The sequence below is a fragment of the Triturus cristatus genome, chromosome 8 (genome assembly GCF_964204655.1).
Source record: "Triturus cristatus chromosome 8, aTriCri1.1, whole genome shotgun sequence".
NCBI lineage: Eukaryota > Metazoa > Chordata > Amphibia > Caudata > Salamandridae > Triturus > Triturus cristatus.
Window position 1 is genome coordinate 154,351,355 of NC_140591.1, and position 19,646 is coordinate 154,371,000.

Here is a 19,646-nt window from a genome sequence, read left to right on the forward strand (position 1 = left end):
AACAAATGGGATATGCATGTGTGTTTTATCAAATCTATTGGGTATTAAAATGGGAACAAAGTCATTTTTAACTGCTTTCTCCAAACTGCATGTATTCTAAAAATGTAAATGAGAAACAATATCTGAAAAGGAAATAAAGCAGACTAACAAATTAGAGACATAGCATTAGCCTAACCGCAAAACAATGGAGCTATTATATAATGTGTGGTGGGGAGTAGAGGCATGACGAGAGAATTTATTGGGGGTGCACATTAGTGGACTGGATTAGGAGATGTTAAACCAAAGAGATGAAGGGAGGGGTAGTGAAAAAGGAACAGCAGAATAAATTAAGTGGGGGTACATGGTGGACACACTGTAGGCAGGTATCAAAAGTAGAGAGCGGTTTCCTGGGATGGGTGAGGTGGAGGTGGACAGGGAGGACAAAACAGCAGGTAGCGGTAAAAGCAGGCGAGTGAAGTTGAGAGAGAGTGTTGATGAGGTTGTGGCACATCACAAAAGGGGGGGCCCATCTGGCTACATTTTTAAGGACAACAAGCTAGGGGGCGGCAGATGATCAGGTCGATAGACTGTGAAGCATGGTAGAAACCAGTGAGGAGGGTCTTCTGAGAATGATGTAAAAGGAGATAGCATTTTTCAAAATGTTAATTATTTTAAGTTCTTTGGCATATAGGGGTTTATAAATAGTTCCTTCACCGACCATAACACAGACTTGTTGCCACGCTTGAAGCAGCACATTACCTTCCTCTATGTGAGGATAGAAGCACCAAATAGTATCTGGATGACTTGAGTCGAAGCAGCACCCTTTGCTGGTGCATTGGTCACGGCTAATGCCTGGATAGCCGCAGTTGATTCTTGCTTTTGGTTGCAGGCCACATTGGACTATATCTGAAATAGAAGCACAGATTTAGCATATTTCCTCCACTCATCATTAATACCTTGAAATTTAGAAATAACCTAATTTAAAGTATGAACTCTGTATTCTGAAGTTGGTGAGTATTATTTAATTTTCACATGTGGTACTAATGCAATATCTAGTTGGAAGGGAAAGCTCTAAGTATCTTAATGAAGCAAAAGGGTTTTAAGAACCCACCTGAGTTTCTTTGTTGGTCTGCTAGGGGTGTCTACAAGCTGGGCAACAGTCTCTAAGTGATGCCTAATGACTAGTTGGTGGTGTCTGGAGATGAGATAGAGGTGTTTCAGATCTGGCTAGGTATGCATAGCTGGCAAGTCAGAAATCTCCAGAGCATGACTGAGGCATCGTCGAAGGCATTCTGGGAGTGTGAGAGTTCATGCTAAGAATTTGTGAGCCAAAGTTTCATGGGATGTTGAAGGATCAGTCATGCATCATCTAAGGGCTCCTGGTGTTTAGGTAATGGTCTCTGAAGACTACATGGAGGTAATTGAGCACCAGCTTAAGGGTCCACTGAAGTGGACGAAGCAAGGTCTTTATGGGTTGTAAGGTGGGTCAGCTGGATGACGTTTCCCCATGCCAGCACCTCTGAGGACCTCAGATCTGTGATTCAGTTTCAGATCAGAGAGGTAGCAAGAGGTGAAAGACGTGAAGCCTCGCTTTCATCAGGCCTGGTGCTGACAAGGAATGTTGTTTAAAATAACAAATGATGCTTAAAAGTTACCTCTGAACTGAGCTCTGTTTAGGGCCAGACTCTTTCGGTTTCACTTTCCACATACAGTACAATGTGGCAATCTGGCTGTGCAGAACATCTACAGCTTCTCTCCTCTGAGTACGTTTGTGTTTTTCTAACATGTACCCAATATGCTGAGTTTCGTTATAATACAGCATTTTTTACCGTGACTGCATGGAAATAACAGACCTCGAGTAGATGTGTTTTGTTCTGCTTTTTATTTAATGCGTACTCTTACCAAAAATTGACTGATTTAAAAATAACTGATTTACATTTTGAGCAATTAGGAATTAATTCACATCATTTTGCCAGAGTTTCCCATAATTACGTGAAAGCAGATTGCTCGAATTTAACACACATTTGCTGTAAATCCCTTTGCTGCTGACCTCATAATTTAATTATGGCATTTCTTTCATATTAGCTTTTCTGGTGTTTAGGTTGATATACCGCATCATTTCTTCCTCTTGAAAGCTCCTTGACTGTAGTGCAAGTTTATGGGAAAATTAAATTATGCTTCTCTCGATTTTATTCTCTAAATTTCCTTCTCAGATGTTCCCCAATGGTAGCCCGTGTACGGGAGTTTGACAAGCGGGGGGAGGATCTCATCTGATTTTTATTTTATGTTTACCATTAGTTGGTTTTCAAAACACACAAAAAATAACTAATTAGGGGGCATAATCCCACTTGCCAAGTGTCCACATTCCATGTGTGGCATCTTCAGTCAGTTGTGACCACTTTTTTATTTGAGCTAAAAGCAGTTTAAAACCTTCAGTTAGTTGCAATGCTAAACCTGCAATGAAAGGTTCCAGAATACATGTCCAGATGCCCAAAAATCCAGTCATGGTACTGGGGTGTCTTTCCTTTACAGCACGAGATAGAACAATCAGTTTATTTTACAGCTGCAGATAGAACAATCAGTTTCCTTTACAGCTGGAGATATAACAATCAATTTCCTTTACAGCACGAGATAAAACAATCAGTTTCCTTTACAGCACGAGATAGAACAATCAGTTTCCTTTACAGTTGGAGATATAACAATCAATTTCCTTAACAGCACGAGATAGAACAATCAGTTTGCTTTACAGCACGAGATAGAACAATCAGTTTCCTTTACAGTTGGAGATATAACAATCAATTTCCTTTACAGCACGAGATATAACAATCAGTTTCCTTTACAGCTGGAGATATAACAATCAATTTCCTTTACAGCGCGAGATAAAACAATCAGTTTCCTTTACAGCTGGAGATATAACAATCAATTTCCTTTACAGCACGAGATAAAACAATCAGTTTCCTTTACAGCACGAGATAGAACAATCAGTTTCCTTTTCAGCACGAGATAGAACAATCAGTTTCCTTTACAGCTGGAGATAGAACAATCAGTTTTCTTTACAGCACGAGATAGAACAATCAGTTTCCTTTACAGCTGGAGATATAACAATCAGTCATCTTATCTGTATCCTCCCATGTTTATAATACGGCATAACAGATATACTTCTGCAGTGATGACAGCAGTGTTTTGGGAGTCAGACTCAGGTGTGTGCATTGCACTCTCCCTGCCTCTGTGGTGCTGTTTTGTAGCAACAGTTAGTTGCAGCACCATTTAATTCATGTCATTGGCAAACGCTGAAAGACTAAACAGTGTCACCTCATTTGAATGTATATGCTATTTATCTTGAAAATGTGATTTAACAAATTAAAAGAGCAGAACGCAGGACCTTAATTGGCAGCAGCTGGCTGGATAAACTGTGTTATGTGAGAGAATACGATTTGAATTGCTAGAGAATTAAGATGCCAGGTGCAGGTCCATCCCTTCCATCCGTCCCAGCAAGGTTGCTTATTGTAGCCACAAAAACAAAACAAATTAGGACAAAACAACTGAAAACATTGTTTTCTTAGTGGATACAGAGCGCGGCGGAACAATGAACATCCTTACACCATTACTGTTGGGGTGAACTGATCTGTATATTACAACCCAGTCTCTCTCAAAAAAGCTAGACTCAGAGAGCTGTGTAAATACAGAAGTCTCTTCGGAATCAAATGGTCAGCCTATTTAAGAAAGCAGGTGGCCAGACACTTCCTTTCTACTGATGCATGGCCTAAATTAACATATCCTGAGTCCCTAATATGATTGGTCACTGGTTTAAAACGGGCGTGCTCTCAGTTTGTCATGAAGTAGTCTATTGAGTGTTTTTCCACATTGAAGCTTTACAGTTTTTGCCACATGGGCAAGGTTGTAGGTAGGCTAGGTGGAGATTTAAATTCAGGGTTGTATAATTTGCGTAATTTTGGGAATTCTGCATTACGCTTGTCACACAAAATTTCCCAAATGATGCAATTAAGCCATGTCACATCCTTTTTCCGCTGTCCACTCCACAATGATGGAGCAGTGGCATGGGAACAATGCGAACAACCTGAATGTGAGCGCTGTTGTTCATGTCAATAGTTTTCTTTGCGCTATTTATTTATTGTGTGCCCCCACATCCCATTTGAGAGACCTCTGTTTCATTAAAGGGAACAAGAACCTTTTATGTAGTCATGTCTTCATGGTAAGGAGTAATTTTATCTTCTCAGCCTAATGTTATTAAAATCCGCAATCCTCTGTATGCCATTATAGTATTCCATGTTTCCACCAGCTGGTTGTCACTCCATTCGAACCTCCTGATTACACCCCCATGCACCCAGCCGACAGGTGTGCTATGTAACTTGCCCCCTTCTTTCAATGCTGGCAACACTTGTTTGACCTGGTAGTGTTGAGTAGGGGTCTCGACAAGTTAAACCAATGCCAATATCCCTGAGGCTTGTCAGCGACTCACCAATGTAGATGCCTTAGTTGTACCAAATTACGAACAAGGTATATTTTAGGTCTGACGGAGCCATTAAATTTCAGGGCTCACAGTCTCAGGTACGTACTGTTAAACAGATGCACCAGAAGCATTATATGTACCCGAATGTCTTCAAGACTTTTTGGCAATACCACTAATGGCCATTTTAGTAGGGAGGATAGGGCCTGGCGTTAGCTGGTACACATGTTCTTGATACATAAGACATCTTTAGATCTCCAGAGATTTCTGGCAATTCCTCTGGTGGCCTCTTTGGCTGGGTTCCTTGGTATCATGTCCAGCTCAGTAGTATACCTGCAGAGGCCAAGTGTGAGGCACTGTATGGCAAAAACATTTAGGGGCATATTTATGGGAAGCTTGCATCACGTTTGCACCACGCAAAGTGGTACATGCGTGACGCAAGCCTAAAGACAGATTAATGAAGCCACGCAGAGCCACATTGGGTGGCTTTGAATAGCTTCATAACTCTAGAGTAAGGCGGACCCGGCGCAAATCGCAGCGTTGCCTTGCTCTGCGCAAGGAAGCAGTTCCATTGGCTTTGTGGTGGATGTTCCCACGCATATCCCATGGTTTCTGACGCATTCCCAGATTCACCAAACCTGGTAAACCTGGGAATGAGCCAAAAAGATACGTGTCCCCAGGTGAGGCGTAATGAGGAGAAACATCTTTATTTCTCCTTGTTTTTTCCTCTTTCTATGTGTGTTGCATTATGCAGCACACATAGAAAGAGAACATTGCCTCTATGGATTGTTTTTGTGCAGGAAGGTGCCTACAACAAAGGCGCTAGGCTGCCAAAACGGCACCTGCACAGGGGGAAAGGATAGTAATGCACCCTATTGCTTAAATACAGCGCACGCCTGCCCTTTCCCTGTGCCACAGGGCAGTGCAGCAAAATTAATTGCTGCACTGCCCTGCACCACTATTTTTATAAATATGCCCCAAAGTGAATATTGGTCAGGTAAGCTTCAGCACCCATTAAAAAGTTCTTAATTTCCAATCAATGCAAATTTCTAAATTGTGACAAATATCTTACATTTATTTAATTCCAGACAGAGTTGGTGATGCTTAAACAGGCAGCCCCCTGATTCCCAAAGACTTGTTATATTACCTTTCTTTATTTGAGGTTTGAAACACCAGCTCACATCTGGAACGCTGGAATCAAAGCAGCAGCCACTGTCCTTGCACTGACTTGGAGTTACACCAGGAAGACCACAGTTGATTCTGTCTTTTGGGTTTACCGTTGCGCATTCGATTACCACTGACAAAAACAAAAGACGTGTTAAAATGTATAACTTAACAACTTTTGCTATGTTCCCTCTCCCTTTTGATCACAATTTCTGTACAAGTCCTATTTCAGAGGTGTAATTGGACCAGTTCGAGCCGCACTCAGGCCGCACTAAGGCATGAAATTTTCAACATCCTGCAAGAGAAAAGTGTATTTAATCATTCCCTTATAAAAGTTATTGAAATGTTTGAGATTGCTTAAATTGGGGATCTCCCACTGCCAAAATCCCTTTTAACTAAACAAAGATAGGGAACGCAGCCAGGGGATTTGATGCCGCACAGCCTTAAACAGTCACTACACAAGACAAGGAAACAAGTAGCGTTGCCCACCTCAATGGTCAGCTGCACATTGACCATACATTAAACACATCTATATACAAAAAACGAGAGGCAACAGGAACATTTGAAGAAAATCCCTTTTAAAAAGCTTTTTGAAAAAATCTTTGCTTAAAGTAAGCACGAACAGGGATCTATTGCCCTGTACGCTTCACATGAGAAATATGGTTTTCCGAGAAAGTTGTATATGGAAAAACCCTCAGACTTACCTTATTTGGAATCTCCCTCATGGAGTGCATATACTCAATTTGTTTTAAAGCTAAATTTACTCCCTTTGCGTGTGATCATAGGGATATGGGAAGGTGTATCAAAGGAAGAGAGACTTTGTGAATTATACTCCTGTTAGGAATTGGGTCTTGATTTGGCAGAAATAGGCACCCTGTCCAAGCAGAGACCACAATCCTAGTCAAGGTAAGCTAGTTTCACACTAAAAGATAACCTGTGCTCACACTCTGGTAGCTTTACACAAAGTTGTCAGGCTTATCTAAAGAGGTAATCTGTAAAGTATTTGTGAAACACACACGCACAGTAACACAATAAATACACTACAAAAAGACTCCACACAGATTTAGAAAAATAGAGAATGTTTATCTGTGTCAAACAGGACCAAACTGCCATAAATTCAATAAGTAGAAGTTGAGACATTAATTTTTAAAGATTAAATCCAAAAACAGTATTTAGAAGTCAATAGCACTAAAAAGTAACTTGAGGTCGAGCTGGACTTGGGTAAATCCAAAGTTCAGGCCAACCGCGATAGAGGGCAGACTGGCTACAGGACCCAAGCAGGGTCTGCTGAAAAAGTACCTTGGGTGGAGCAATGTGTCAGTGTTGAGAGTCTGATGTGTTGATTCCGATTCATGCAGTCGGGTCAATGCATTAAAGTCAAGCCCTCCAGTCCAGACCTAGGATCAGCTCTACTTCATCATCAAACCTCGCAGTCGGTCCCATGTTGTCGTTGAGCTGCGCACTGAGGATTAGCACTGCGTTGGCATCCAAGGGCATTGCGTCGGTTCCGATCGGCACAATGGTGGCGATGCATCAATTTTGTAGCAAATCAGCTGCAGAACCCACTTCTGAGGTCCAGGACTGGAGGGGGCACCTCAGGCAAGTGTAAGACTCACAAATGGCAGAGGCCAGCAGCACCAGCAGAATTGATTCCTACCCTCAGACTTTTTTGAAGCTTGGATTCCTCCAGCTAGGCAAGGCTGCAGGCTTTAGCTGTTGAGGTTTGCACAAGGCTGGATAGGATACCTCCTTTGTCAGTTTTTGCTAAATAGGATTTGCTACTGCAGAGAGAAGCATATAGAGGGAGCTACAGGGATCTTTGGCCCATCAGCAATTCACCTTTGTCAAATTAGCTTGGTAGGCTGGTCTCAGTATCCCATTGGTTCTCGAAGCAGGTCCCAGGTTGCACGATTTGTGGCTAGGAGCATCATTTGACACCAGCAAATAGTCCAAGACCTTGAGAACAGCACTTAGGGGTCAGGACTCAATCTAGCAAAAGCCAACAGTAGGTTCCAGGGTAGTTTGTACTGGTCAGCTGGAAATTCAGTACAAGGTCCCTTGGAGCTTGTTGTGTACCTGTAGCAAAACGAGAGGCCAGCTGTATAATCCTTGGAGTCTACTCCTTTGCCCTGGGTGCAAGAGGGAGAGCAGGCCAATCTTCTTAACTCTGCCTGGCTCTCAGACAGCACTTCTGATCCTCTTCTGTTCTTCTGCAGCTCCAGTATGGGTTCTGATGAGAGTACAGAGGGTGCCACGTTTATGCCCAATGCTAGACTGTGGGTGGGTGAAAATCCTGGTGGTTCCCTAACCAATGTGGTAAAAGTTCTCAGGGTTGACCCTACCCACTTCTGCAGCACTTCATGTGTGTTTTAGTGCAAGCAATTCCACAGTGCCTCTCTCTCTTCTCAACACCAACATGGCTGAACCTTCCTATGCTTCTAGTGCTTCTGTGTCCACCCTTGAGGTGTGGCCAGGGAAATGAGCAACCCATGCTCTGTGGTCACTCAAAACCAGTTCTGAGGGCAGTTCCTATCCCAGTGGGCCTGCTGCCTGATTGGCTATGGGGACAAAGGAAGTGGGCAGGCCCAGGTATTAGCTCCATCTGCCTGTGATAAGTTAGACCACTTTGAATTTAAATAATAGAATTCTGTCATTTGTGCACCAAAATTGAATGTATGTGCCTAGATGGCTTTGTGAATCGAACCCATAGTGTACTGTACTTCAACCAGTGTTCAAGTATCATACATCTAAGACCACTTTGATCCAGATTTACCAGTTTCATGGCAATATTTATGCACTCTGCTTCTCATGCACTAATATATATTGGTTGACAGATCATTCTTCTCTGCGCGTCAATTTGTGCAAATCTTAAAGGTTTATACACATCCTGGGACTGGGAAGCTGTGAAAATGCTGCTGTCGCTACATGTTTTTCCAGACCTGGCTCCTATTACCGGTCTTTTCCGACAATAATGGGTAAGAAACTTAGGGTGACGAAGAAAAAACTGCTAAAGAGTTCAGGAGACTTTACACAGTCCTGAAATGTAGGCAAAGGAAGGATTCACCTTGCTTCCTTTGCACTGTTGCAATGGACCATGGTTTGCTTCATCAAGCTGTACTGCCCGACAGCTGAAAAGCTCTATTTGGATGAAATCGGAGCAGGGCCAAACCATGAAAAGAAACCACAGCACAAACTAACGATTGCTAAAAAAAAAAAAAAAAAGTCCATGTACCTCACCAATAGAAATAAACATGTTTCTGTGCCTTTAAGCAGATCATCACAAAAGTAGAATTGCTTAAACGTCTAGTATAGACGCAATATAAATTCAGTGATTCCTCCATTGGCACACAGTGTTGTCCTCAGAGTGAAAGCTACACTTAAAGTGGAAAGGTACATTTTATTCAAAAAATAAAATGTTATTTGATGTTTTAAGTTTGGCCAGTTTTGGTTACACAAACGTACTTTTATTTACCTTAGCTTCACCCTTTTTATGTTATGCTCTATTTAGGCGGTGCCTTATCTTGGAACATGCCCCCAACATTTGAAGAACGAAATCAGAAAATGAGAAAATGTCATTAAGTATGGGTAAAAAAGGTGTTTTACCAGCAAAGTATAGTAAAAGGTTGCAAATAGATCATAAAACGCAGCAGAATCTATGGATGGAGTGCTTTTAATGATCTCATGACTGCACGGGTCATGGTGGGTGACAAGGTTAGGGCAACGTCCAAATGAGACGAGGTGGCTTATTTACAAGCCCCTTGCGTCACTTTCCCCATGTTAAAAGTGACGCAAAAGTGGGGCAAGGGTCTGGTAAATCTTCCCCAAGGTGTTTTGCTTAGATAGCAGCAAGCTGAGCGGTGGTGACCATGAAACTGAACTGAAGGATGCGCACGATTCTCTGTACCACGGTAACTAGTGAGCCACTTGTCTGGCTTTCCGTGATCCAAGGGACATGAGTATTTTCTGTATGAACACAAGGAGGTGAAGTGTTAGGAATTGGGCATAAATACACTCTAAATGGACAAGGGCGCTTTCTTTGAAGTATGAAGCCTGTGACAAGCAAAATGACTGGTTACTCAGCAGGGCCGGGTGACAGAATGTAACTTTTCAGGGTAAAAATGTGTCAAATTCCATGAAATTTCACGAAATGATGCTTTTGTTGTGAAAGTGCTCTGCCAGTATTCCACGTCGTTTTCTTCTGTCTGAAATGGATCCCAAGCTAAAAAGTTTCTCGAGATAATATTATGAGACTGGTTTGAGTAGAATATATGTGTCTCTTGGTGAGAGATTTTCTACTCAAACGATCCTTCTCTGGTACCTTGTGAGACAAGCTCGGATAAAAACACACTGTACAACATTGTGTGGCTCTGACCAACTAAAAGAGAACAATGCTCACTGTGGACTGACGCCTCTGCAGTGCGCAGGCTCGGTTTTGAATCATGCTGAGACAGAATGTTTGTGCAGAACCCTGCGAAGACGAGCTTCCTAGTCCTCAAAACAGGGTAAACACGGGGTCTCGATTACCAGCCGATCAGTGCACAGACTGACCCAGCCAGATCAGGGCTGCTGCATGACAAAATGGGCTCCAGGGAAATATCCTCCCTCTTCTTTTTCCCAATGTTTTTTCAGGTGGAAGCTTTGTCGCCCCAGAATGTTGGTTCAATGTGTGTTAGGGTTTTATGGTGACAGGTAAACCCTCAAAATGTGGCCATCTTCTTCCCAGCTCCGGTACTTTGTGAACGCCCGTAAAGATGCTTCTGGTGCGCCTTCAAGGACCAAGTGCGAGTGTTGGCTGTGCTTTGACGAATAATTCAATCAAGAAATGAATGTAGCGCCAAACCTTTACAGTAGGGCATCTGAGCACTGCCCACACTGCAGACTCCTGGGAATTGTTGGCTCGTCCAATGGAGACCGAAGGCTGCTGGGAATGATAGTTGGGGATTGGGTGCCTCAGAGCTAACTATGTTTTGTTACCAGGCAGCACCAGGTTGGCACCTGGTGGCATCAACAGATAACGGGGTGGCTGACAGTGGTCTGCGCTGCCCTCGTGATGAGCATTATCTGCAAGTTAAAAGGATGCTGTGCCACGAACTACTTCTCTGGCCATCTACGCAGTACAAGGAGGGTGAGCTGAATAGCATTAAAACAAGACTGAGCATTACCCTCACCTGCTGAGTTGGGGGCTGCGACGCCCAACACATGTCGGAATCCAAATGTTTCTTCCAGGAGGTCATGCTGCTATGATGCAGCGCATAAGCTGTTCTAGATTCATCCATAGGTAAACATTTCAATATTATTTACATTTTGTAAACAATGTGGTATTGTAACCCTGTGCAAGAGTCGAGGCTTTAAAATGGAACATGTAGTTGGTTGAGTTCCGTATGATGACCAAGAATAGGTCTTCTGGGGGGCGAGAGGGCTGAAGGGCCTTCCAGTGAACAAGAGGCTCGCGCAGTGACCTGTAAATACGGCAGCAGCGCGGTGCAGCTGCAGCCAGTAACATGCTTGCACAGAGCCATTAAATGGAGCCCAGTACTGGGCAAGGCCAGTTGGTGCAAGCACTATTATCCAATGGAGAATTAGCAGGCATTGGGCAGGTGCTATTCTCTTCTGATTTAAAGCCTTTCTGACTGGAATATCCTTTACTAAGAGTGAAACTGTGCTGGGATGGCAGCTTTATCCTGCTACAAAGAAAGGGGCAAAGCATTACGTTCGTTGCAGGGTCCCATTTAGGAGTTTGCAAAGTTTTTATGACACAAGCATAGTTTCAGAAAGTCAGTAGCCTTTTTCAAGCAAGTGCATGCCCTGCTCAACTTAGCACAAATATAATTGCTTGACAAAAAGTTAGCAAAAGTCCTGATTGTCCGGTGCAAATACAACGAATTAATAACTTGCAACTTTTCAATATTTATGTAGGTTTTTATTAATGCCTTTTTTTAAAAAAAAACCTTTGCACGCTCCTTGTCCAGCTGTAGGGATCACTTAGGTAAACATCCATGACTCTCAGTGCCAAAGCACCCCTTTCAGCCCCCCCCCACAACCCCCACCGCCACCCTCCCGCATAGGGCACGGGCACCACCTTTGCTGAGTAGAGAGTGTGGGGAGACATGGTGTTTGTTTTTCTGTCTGTTACGAGCATTTCCTACTGTAAATGGTGCCGGACGAAGGGGCATATTAACAAGCGGCAGCGATAATCATCGCTGGCCGCTCTTAGCGTGAGTAATTTTATCGCCGGCTATCGCAGGAAAGTATCGCCATGCTAGCGTTGTATTAACAACGCATAGCGCAATGGCGATAATTTCCCAGTGATAGCGATGTTTTCCATGGAACATCGCTGGTTTTCCAGCGATGTTCCATGGAAAACAGAGATAACCTTGCTGATACGACCCTGTGGTTGTATCAGCATAATCCGCCCCCAATGGTAAGTATAGCTACGTCTGCATTTTAGCAGACGTTAGTTTTTGGAGAAAACATCTTTTCTCCAAAAACTAACGTCTGCTAAAACCCGTGGGCAGCCTTGTAAATATCGCGATGTGTACATCAGTGATATTTACAAGGTTGTACTGCCCAGTGACACCCACTTTGCATCTCATTAGAGATGCAAAGGGAGGCATCGGGTAAAAGGGTGCTAACATGCGATAATGCATGTTATCACCCTCTTGTAAATAGGGCGATATTTTTATCTCCGCTTTTTTGGCTTTAAAAGCAAAAAAAGCAGAGATATGGCCCTTGTAAATATGCCCCCTAGGGGCATATTTACAAGCAGGCGATAAAAAATTATCGCCGCTTTTGCGGCCGTTTTCGGCCGAAAAGTGGTGATAATTTTATCGCCGAATTAGCAAGGCCACGCTAACGCGTGAAACCTTGCTTTAGCGTGGGGATTCCTAATGCCCAGCTTTGCATCCCTAATGAGATGCAAAGTGGGCGTTCCTGACCTAACATGACAGGAGAAATGTCGCTAAGTGACATTTCTCCTATCATCAAGCCCCACGCTATGAAGCATAGCAGCAGGAAAAGTAGCGATAACCCCTGTTATCGCTACTTTCCTTACGCCTGCTTCAGGACTGACTTAGCCATGATATCCTACGGAGGGTGGATATCATGGCTAAGTTTGTGAGTCCCTATCGGCAAACTAACGCCACACTACGTGAGATTATCGCTGGGTTTCCAGCGATAAACTCACGTTAGGCAGTTAGCATGACCTTAATTGCACGTTCGAACCCCTTAGCTCGGGAGACATGATGGGGTTGGAGGAGGATGATACCAGGTGGGGTATTCCCCCCCTAAGTATTCCCCCCATCAAAAAATGGTCACAGGTTGCAATACAGCTGAATGCACTTGTCTTGGAATATGGGCTTAGGGCTGCAAATGGTAGAACAATATCAGATTCTGGCGGGGCTTGCACGTACGATAGAATTAGTTGCCCATCCCGTATTGACTATATTTTAATAGATATACGACTGTGGAGAAATATAATTGATATGGAAGTTGTCCCATCTATCGACAGCGACCACAATCCTCTTTGTTTGAGTACTAAACTCCTATGGTCCTCTCCTGGACCAGTTTCTGAGGCAATTAATAACCTAATGACCAAGGAAATAGTTCCCTCAAACAGTAGGAGACATCTTAAGTGGTCTAAAATAGTCGTCAACGAAGCCAAGATGGCCGAAATTAATCGCCTACTGGTCAAAAATGTAATAGATCTACAAGAAGCATCCATTAACCTTGGTGCACCTCAGAAAGTGCTAGATGTCTACACAAGAATGGTAGAACAGCTGGGATCCCTGTTTATGACTGCTGCTAACCACAGATCTGCAAAAGCTTGCCCAAAAGCAGTCACGCCTGTTTTTCAAAAATTTGCAGACAGAAAAGGAAGGCTTTAGTCATAGCTATTAAAAGTAAAAACATCTCCCGTGTCCAACGTGCTAGGAAGGAGTATAAGGCGACGCTGCGACGTGCTAAACTAGATTGGGACGAATCGCATTGGCAGAACCTAAAAGACACGAGTCTGGAAAACAATGCCTACTCTTTCTGGAATCTTGTTAAGGGGGCTAATAGGAATGATCCAGATGTAATTCCCAACCATATATCTAGCCAAGTCTGGTTTGATCACTTTAGGAATTTGTACACTGGGACAGTCACGACACATAAGGGTGGAGCCTGTGTTAAGTTAATTACTCGCCTAACTCCTAGTATCACAGAATATTTTAACTTAAATGAAGTGACAGCAGCAATTAATAAAATAACACCTTTAAAAGCTTCAGGACCGGATGGTCTTCCAGGGGACTTATTCCGTGCAAGTCTTAGTAACTGGGCGAAGTACATCATGCTCCTAATTAACTCTATTGCTAATGGCTGCCCCACACCTGAGTCATGGAAGGGAGCTGAAGTGGTGCCTATCTTCAAGAAGGGGGCCAAGGAGGACCCTGCCAACTATCGACCAATTAGCCTGATAGATGCTATTCAAAAAGTAGTTGGCAGGGTGTTATTCCAGAGGATTCATTCTTGGGCCGACGATGAGACCATTCTCTCCCAATTTCTGGCGAGCTTTAGGTCCAAAACTGGAACAATGGACCAGGTGTTTAGGCTCCTTCTTTTTTACTGCAAGGTAGTCGCGATAGGTGGAGGCAGCCTCAATCTTGCCTTCATCGATCTAAAGACAGCTTTCGACTTGGTCCCACGGGACCAACTATGCGAAGTCTTGGCCGAAATGGGTATGCCTGTGTTTATTTTGAATCTGCTTGTCCGACTGCATGAGGACAATTATGCCCAAGTGAGATGGGGGTCACAAGAACAGAAAACTGAAAGAATCTCAGTGAATAGAGGAGTTCGCCAGGGCTCTGTTTTGGCCCCCACCCTGTTCTCTTTATATGTGAATGGGGTGGTTAGTTTTCTTCAGGAAATTCCATCTGATGCCCCAGCCCTGGCAGGAGATAGGATACCTACACTCCTCTTCGCTGATGATACCTTGTTGATCTCTAAGACCCCGTTCGGGTTGCAGAAGCTCTTAGATAGGTATCATCTTTTCTGCTCATTAAGAGGGTTGACTATTAACACCACAAAGACTAAATTAATGACATTCAACCCCTATAAGCCCTTTAGGTACATCTTTTCTTTGGGTGGAGCATCTTTAGAAAGAGTTAGCACTTTTGACTATTTGGGTATTCGCCTTTCCGATACAATGCAATGGAAACCCCACATCAATAAGATGCTTTTGAATCATAGGCGTGTGATCGGGGCAATAGGTAGGGAACATCGTCGCTCATGTAGCAGACCTGTTGCCCCAGCGCTCACGATCTATGCAGCAAGGGCAGTAAGTTCCGCCCTGTATGGTGCGGAACTTTGGGGGTTTGACAATATGCAAGAGATCAGCAGTTCGGAACATAAGTTCTTGAGAGAGCTTGTGTCCCTCCCCTGCAATGTTCCACTCAAGCCCTTGATGAGCGATATGGGAAGATGTTCTTTTAAAGACATTGCTAGATTAAGGCCATTGCTTTTTTGGGCCTGTTTGTTACGAACCCCTGAACTTGTTTGCTATACCACCGCACTTAAGGAGGTAATTGGCCTGGATTATAATCATAGGGTCAGCTGGCTCAACAACGTCAAAAAACTTGTGTTCACTCTGGGTCTCAGAAGCTGTTGGGAAGGCCAGAATCCGCCTAGTAAGGATGAGCTCAAAAAGGCAAACTGGCTTTGGGTTGATATGCAGGAATTTAGCAATCCAAATCTGGGGAGGATGGCAGATGAATTCTACCAGTTCAAACAACATATTTCCCTAGAGCCATACCTTGATTTTATCAAAATCCCAAGAGATAGGGCACTCTATATACAGTTTAGAGTAGGCTCTCTTTTGGTACGTGAGCTTACTGTAAAATGGAACCCCCCGCGCCAGACAATTGCGGACTGCCCTTGTTGCGAGGCACCAAAAGAGAGTGTGGCTCACCTCATGTTTGTGTGTCCAGCGTATTCAAGAGCTAGATCAAAGTGGCTCAAACCAATTTGTAGACAACTGGGCACTACAGCTCACACCTCTGCCCTGCGGATTTTGAAATCAGACTCTAGAGCTCTCTTTGTATGTGGTGTGGCGAAGTATCTTGGTTGTATTTGGTTTATCAGATCCAAATTTCTGCGCAGGGAGGTGTAAAATGAAATTGAAAATGTGATTGTGCTCCTTATGTTGGCTTTTCCCATATTTGTATTCTTTTAAATGACATCTAATAGCTGTATATGAAGTACGTCTTTTTTATTCTCATTTTAACCAAATTTATTTATTATAATCTGTTAAAAATTGTTAAGTATATAAATGGTATTTTTCTGGGTATGAAATTGTTACTTTACAAACAAAACAGTTACATCCTTTTAAACTCCTTTTGGATCCATTGTATATAATTGTTCCACTTTTATCGTCTTAATGATAATTCTGCTTTTATGATATTTGTTTATCGAAATAAAGCTATTGAATACAGTTAGCGTGAGGATTTTTATCGCTGAGGAGATAAGCGTTGCTAATAGCACGCTATCTCAGCGATAAAAATCCACGTTACCCGGCGATAATTATCCTCACGCTAAGAGCGCTGAGCGATAATTATCGCCGGGTGTTGCTGATATGCCCCATTGTGCGGCTTTTCTCTCCATGCCATTTCAAAGTTTTTACTTGCCTCACTTGATGGTTGCGCAGTCTTAATTTCTTTCTCTTTTCCTGCATCGCAGCCCTCTTTCTGAGTAGCCAAGTTGCTCTTTTGTCTTGTGCCTTCAGTAGGTCTTGACATTATAGCCAAGCCCTGGCCCTTTATCTAATAGCCGTTCGCTGCTTTAAGCTTTAACTTTTCCACGGGGGATGGGAGGGGGGTGTAGCTGCCATTGGTGCAGCAGGTGCATGGCACCGGGGTCCACCGAACCCTAATTTTTGCTTTAGTTGAATTTAAACAGCGGCTAGGTGCCCATTTACTTCCTTGCAGTAGGGCCTTTGACACTGGTTACACCACTGCTCTTGACAAAAAAGCCAGGACTGTAGGAAAGAAAGGGGTAGGTGTACCAGAAGTTGCCCGTCCTTGATCAAAGGGTAGAGCCAGAGTGCTCAGATGTCCTTAGAACTGGGAATCCCCTGACCCATTGTGACGTAGTCCATAGGGAGGTGAAGGACAGAGCTGAGTGGCTAAATAATATGTTGTTTTGTAGTTCCAATATATTCAAAAAAAGGACCACTGAATGTATTGGAACTGCAAAGCAACGTCCTACATATCCCTTCAGCTCTGTCCTTCACCTCTCTATAAAAAGCCAGGACTGACTGAAGATGTCACACATGCCATGAACGAGATGCTTTTCCTGGACATTGAACAGTTCAAAGTCTGGTTCTATGTGATCTCCTGGTGAACAAGTGTTACGAGGGAAAGGGCGTGGCGAACATGGTGACCTGAACAGATGTGCAGCTTGGTGCTCTGGAGAAATCATATACAATCCTATTCACCCACTCCCCAGGGCCCATCAACATTTAGCAGCAGATGGAGCTTTCTTGGACAGACTCGGGCAGAACCCCTGGAACGAGCTTGGGGCCGGCTCTGGAGATCTGCTTGCATCGCGGCAGCCGCAAGGAGGCTGGGCACAGTCATGCGGCCTAGATGAGCCAGGGGCAAAGGCTGGTATATGGCAGTACCGGAGAATGCCACAGCTACATTGGGGGCGGTGGCACTGGACCCAGACCAATGTCAAAGTGTGGAGCATGGCACCCGCTGTCAAGGCCTGGGAGTGGGTGCTCGGAACACAGGTGGCAAATCTTGGGCTCGAGTTGAGCTGACAGATGGGGTCCACATTAGTGTACTGCGTTCTCTGGGCGTGGCTTGAAGAGGACCCTGGACCCCTACATTGGTGACCCCACCGTCACTCTAGACCAAGGTTGGTTCCAAACAGGGGGGTCTGGCACATAGAAGGCATCGCCTCCTTCGTGCAGCAAGTGAACTGAACACCACACTTCCACTCACAGCAGAAGGCCTCCTGCGTGGTGCAAGGGGGGCACTTTGAAAGCACCCATCGGAGATAGGGCAGAGGTCAGTCTCTCAAAGGACTTTGGACAGAGGGTCCTACTGGCCTTGCGTTGATGGGGGACTCTGCTGGATGAAACCCAGTGTGTTGAGCCACCGGTGCCATCCTTTACTCATACTGAACTGGAGGCTTGCCCTAGCCCTGGGGAAGTTTGTGAGGTAAACACCAGCGCCTGGCCTGAGCGTCAGGCCGAGAACACACACCTGGAAAGCATGGTGAAACCTAAAACAGACAGATTCTCGGCCATCACACCCCACGGCGCTGGGGATGCCTCTGTGCCTCATGCCCCGGACAGAGACATAGTAGGCCAGCTGGAGCTAACTTTGGAAAAACATTCCAGTCAGTTCAAACGGACCCATTCAAGAGACTAAAACTGCGCTGGAGTCAAAGGTTGACACTGTTGCTATAGAGATGTCCCTGCTACATGATGACCATAAGAAGGTGTTGGAAAGGGTCGAGGATGCTGAGTCGACTCTTGGAGTGCTCCAACCTGTAGTTCACGAGACGCAAGATCAAGTACATCAGCTCATGAGAGACATGCAACTCCTGCAGGAGCAAGTGGAAGATGCCTAAAGCTGCTCCTGGTGCAATAACTTTAGAATACTAGAGATCCCAGATTGCTCGGAAGGCGCAAGTGTGGAATTATTACTGGTGAGCTGGCTGACAGAAACAGTTCTGGCTGGAAAACCCCACAATTCTTTTCCATCGAAAGTGCGTCTCACATCCCAGGGCGTCTGCACAACCAGGGGTAGCCTCATGCCCGATCAGTTCCCATCTGTTTGACTATAGAGACAGGGACTAGATCTTGCAATTATTCAAACCACAGAACCCTGGAAGGTGGATGGCTCAACTGTCACAGCCTACCCGGATTACACAGCAATGGTTAAGCAGCAACACTCCTCTTACGCTGCAGTGACATTCCAACTACGCACTATGGACCCCTGGCCCCTTGACGCCCCTGGGCTAAGTCAGCGCCTTGATGCCCCTGGGTAAGTTTGTGCTCTACAAAACTTATATTCATTCATGAGCCTGAAATACACTCTCCAGTTTCCTGCAAAACTCAGTGCGGTGAAAGGAGATTCCGCCCATTTCTTCAGCACCCTGAGGAGGCTTGAAACTGGCTCCATTCTACAGGCACCAACATGACCCAGAAGGGCGAAACATCAGAGAGCGTCTGGGAGCATAAAAAGATAAGGAAGTGGCGGGAGCACCACTCCCAAAACTGCCTCTCAGAGGAACAGGCAGCAGGGCCCGAACCCAGGTGAAAGCTGAAGTATCACAACACCCACTTTGACCTGCTAGCATGGGAGCAATGCTCGGATTCTGAGGGAAGCACCAGCGGGTTGGGGATCTCTCATTGCCCCCAGCAGCAGGGCCCGGCTCTAACACCTTGCCTAGCAGACGACCTCTCTGGTTAAAAATTTGGATACGCCAGGAAACTTTGTGGGGTGTCAGGTTCAAAGTGTTACGGGGAGGAGGTGGTTCACAGTGGGCTTACACTCCGGAGTGCCTGGTCTATCAGGACTGCAGGACTCCTTCCCAGGTGAACCTGGGCCTCACCCCATAGCACAAGGAGATGGGGCGTTATTTCCATCGGTCTGTGGTAGGATTCGAGCCTTGTTGCACTGCAAAGGTACGTACTGTTTGTTTGGACAGAGTGTTTCTTCTTTTCAGTCCGAGGAGAGGGCGTTGGGGATGTTATGGTTAAACTTGTTTTAATGTTGTCCTACATTACGGAGGGAGAAGCCCTCATTATTAATTCTGAGGAGGACCATATTGGTGGAAGGCACTCTATGGGAGCATTCGAATTTTACATGATGTTGTCTATGAAGGTCATAACTTGGAATGTGCTGGGACTTAATCCTCCAAGTACAAGATACAATGTTCAGACATTTCTGAAGAGGTGGAAGGTACAGGTGGACTTCCTGCAAGAGACTCACATGACAGAGGTGGAGGGTCAGGCACGACATAACCGATGGAGAGGCAGGGTGCATCG

The 19,646-nt window shown here is 44.6% G+C and overlaps 1 protein-coding gene across 1 annotated transcript in view; it reads right to left on the bottom strand.

Moving 5' to 3' along the window:
- Positions 1-19,646, bottom strand: part of LOC146801733 (uncharacterized) — a 35,968-nt gene that overhangs the window by 6,286 nt on the left and 10,036 nt on the right. Inside the window, exons 4-5 of the mRNA XM_085621198.1 lie at positions 5,595-5,744; positions 739-885 (exon numbers count right to left, since the gene is read on the bottom strand). Coding sequence (XP_085477324.1) covers positions 739-885; positions 5,595-5,744 — 297 coding nt within the window. The remainder of the gene's footprint in view (positions 1-738; positions 886-5,594; positions 5,745-19,646) is intronic.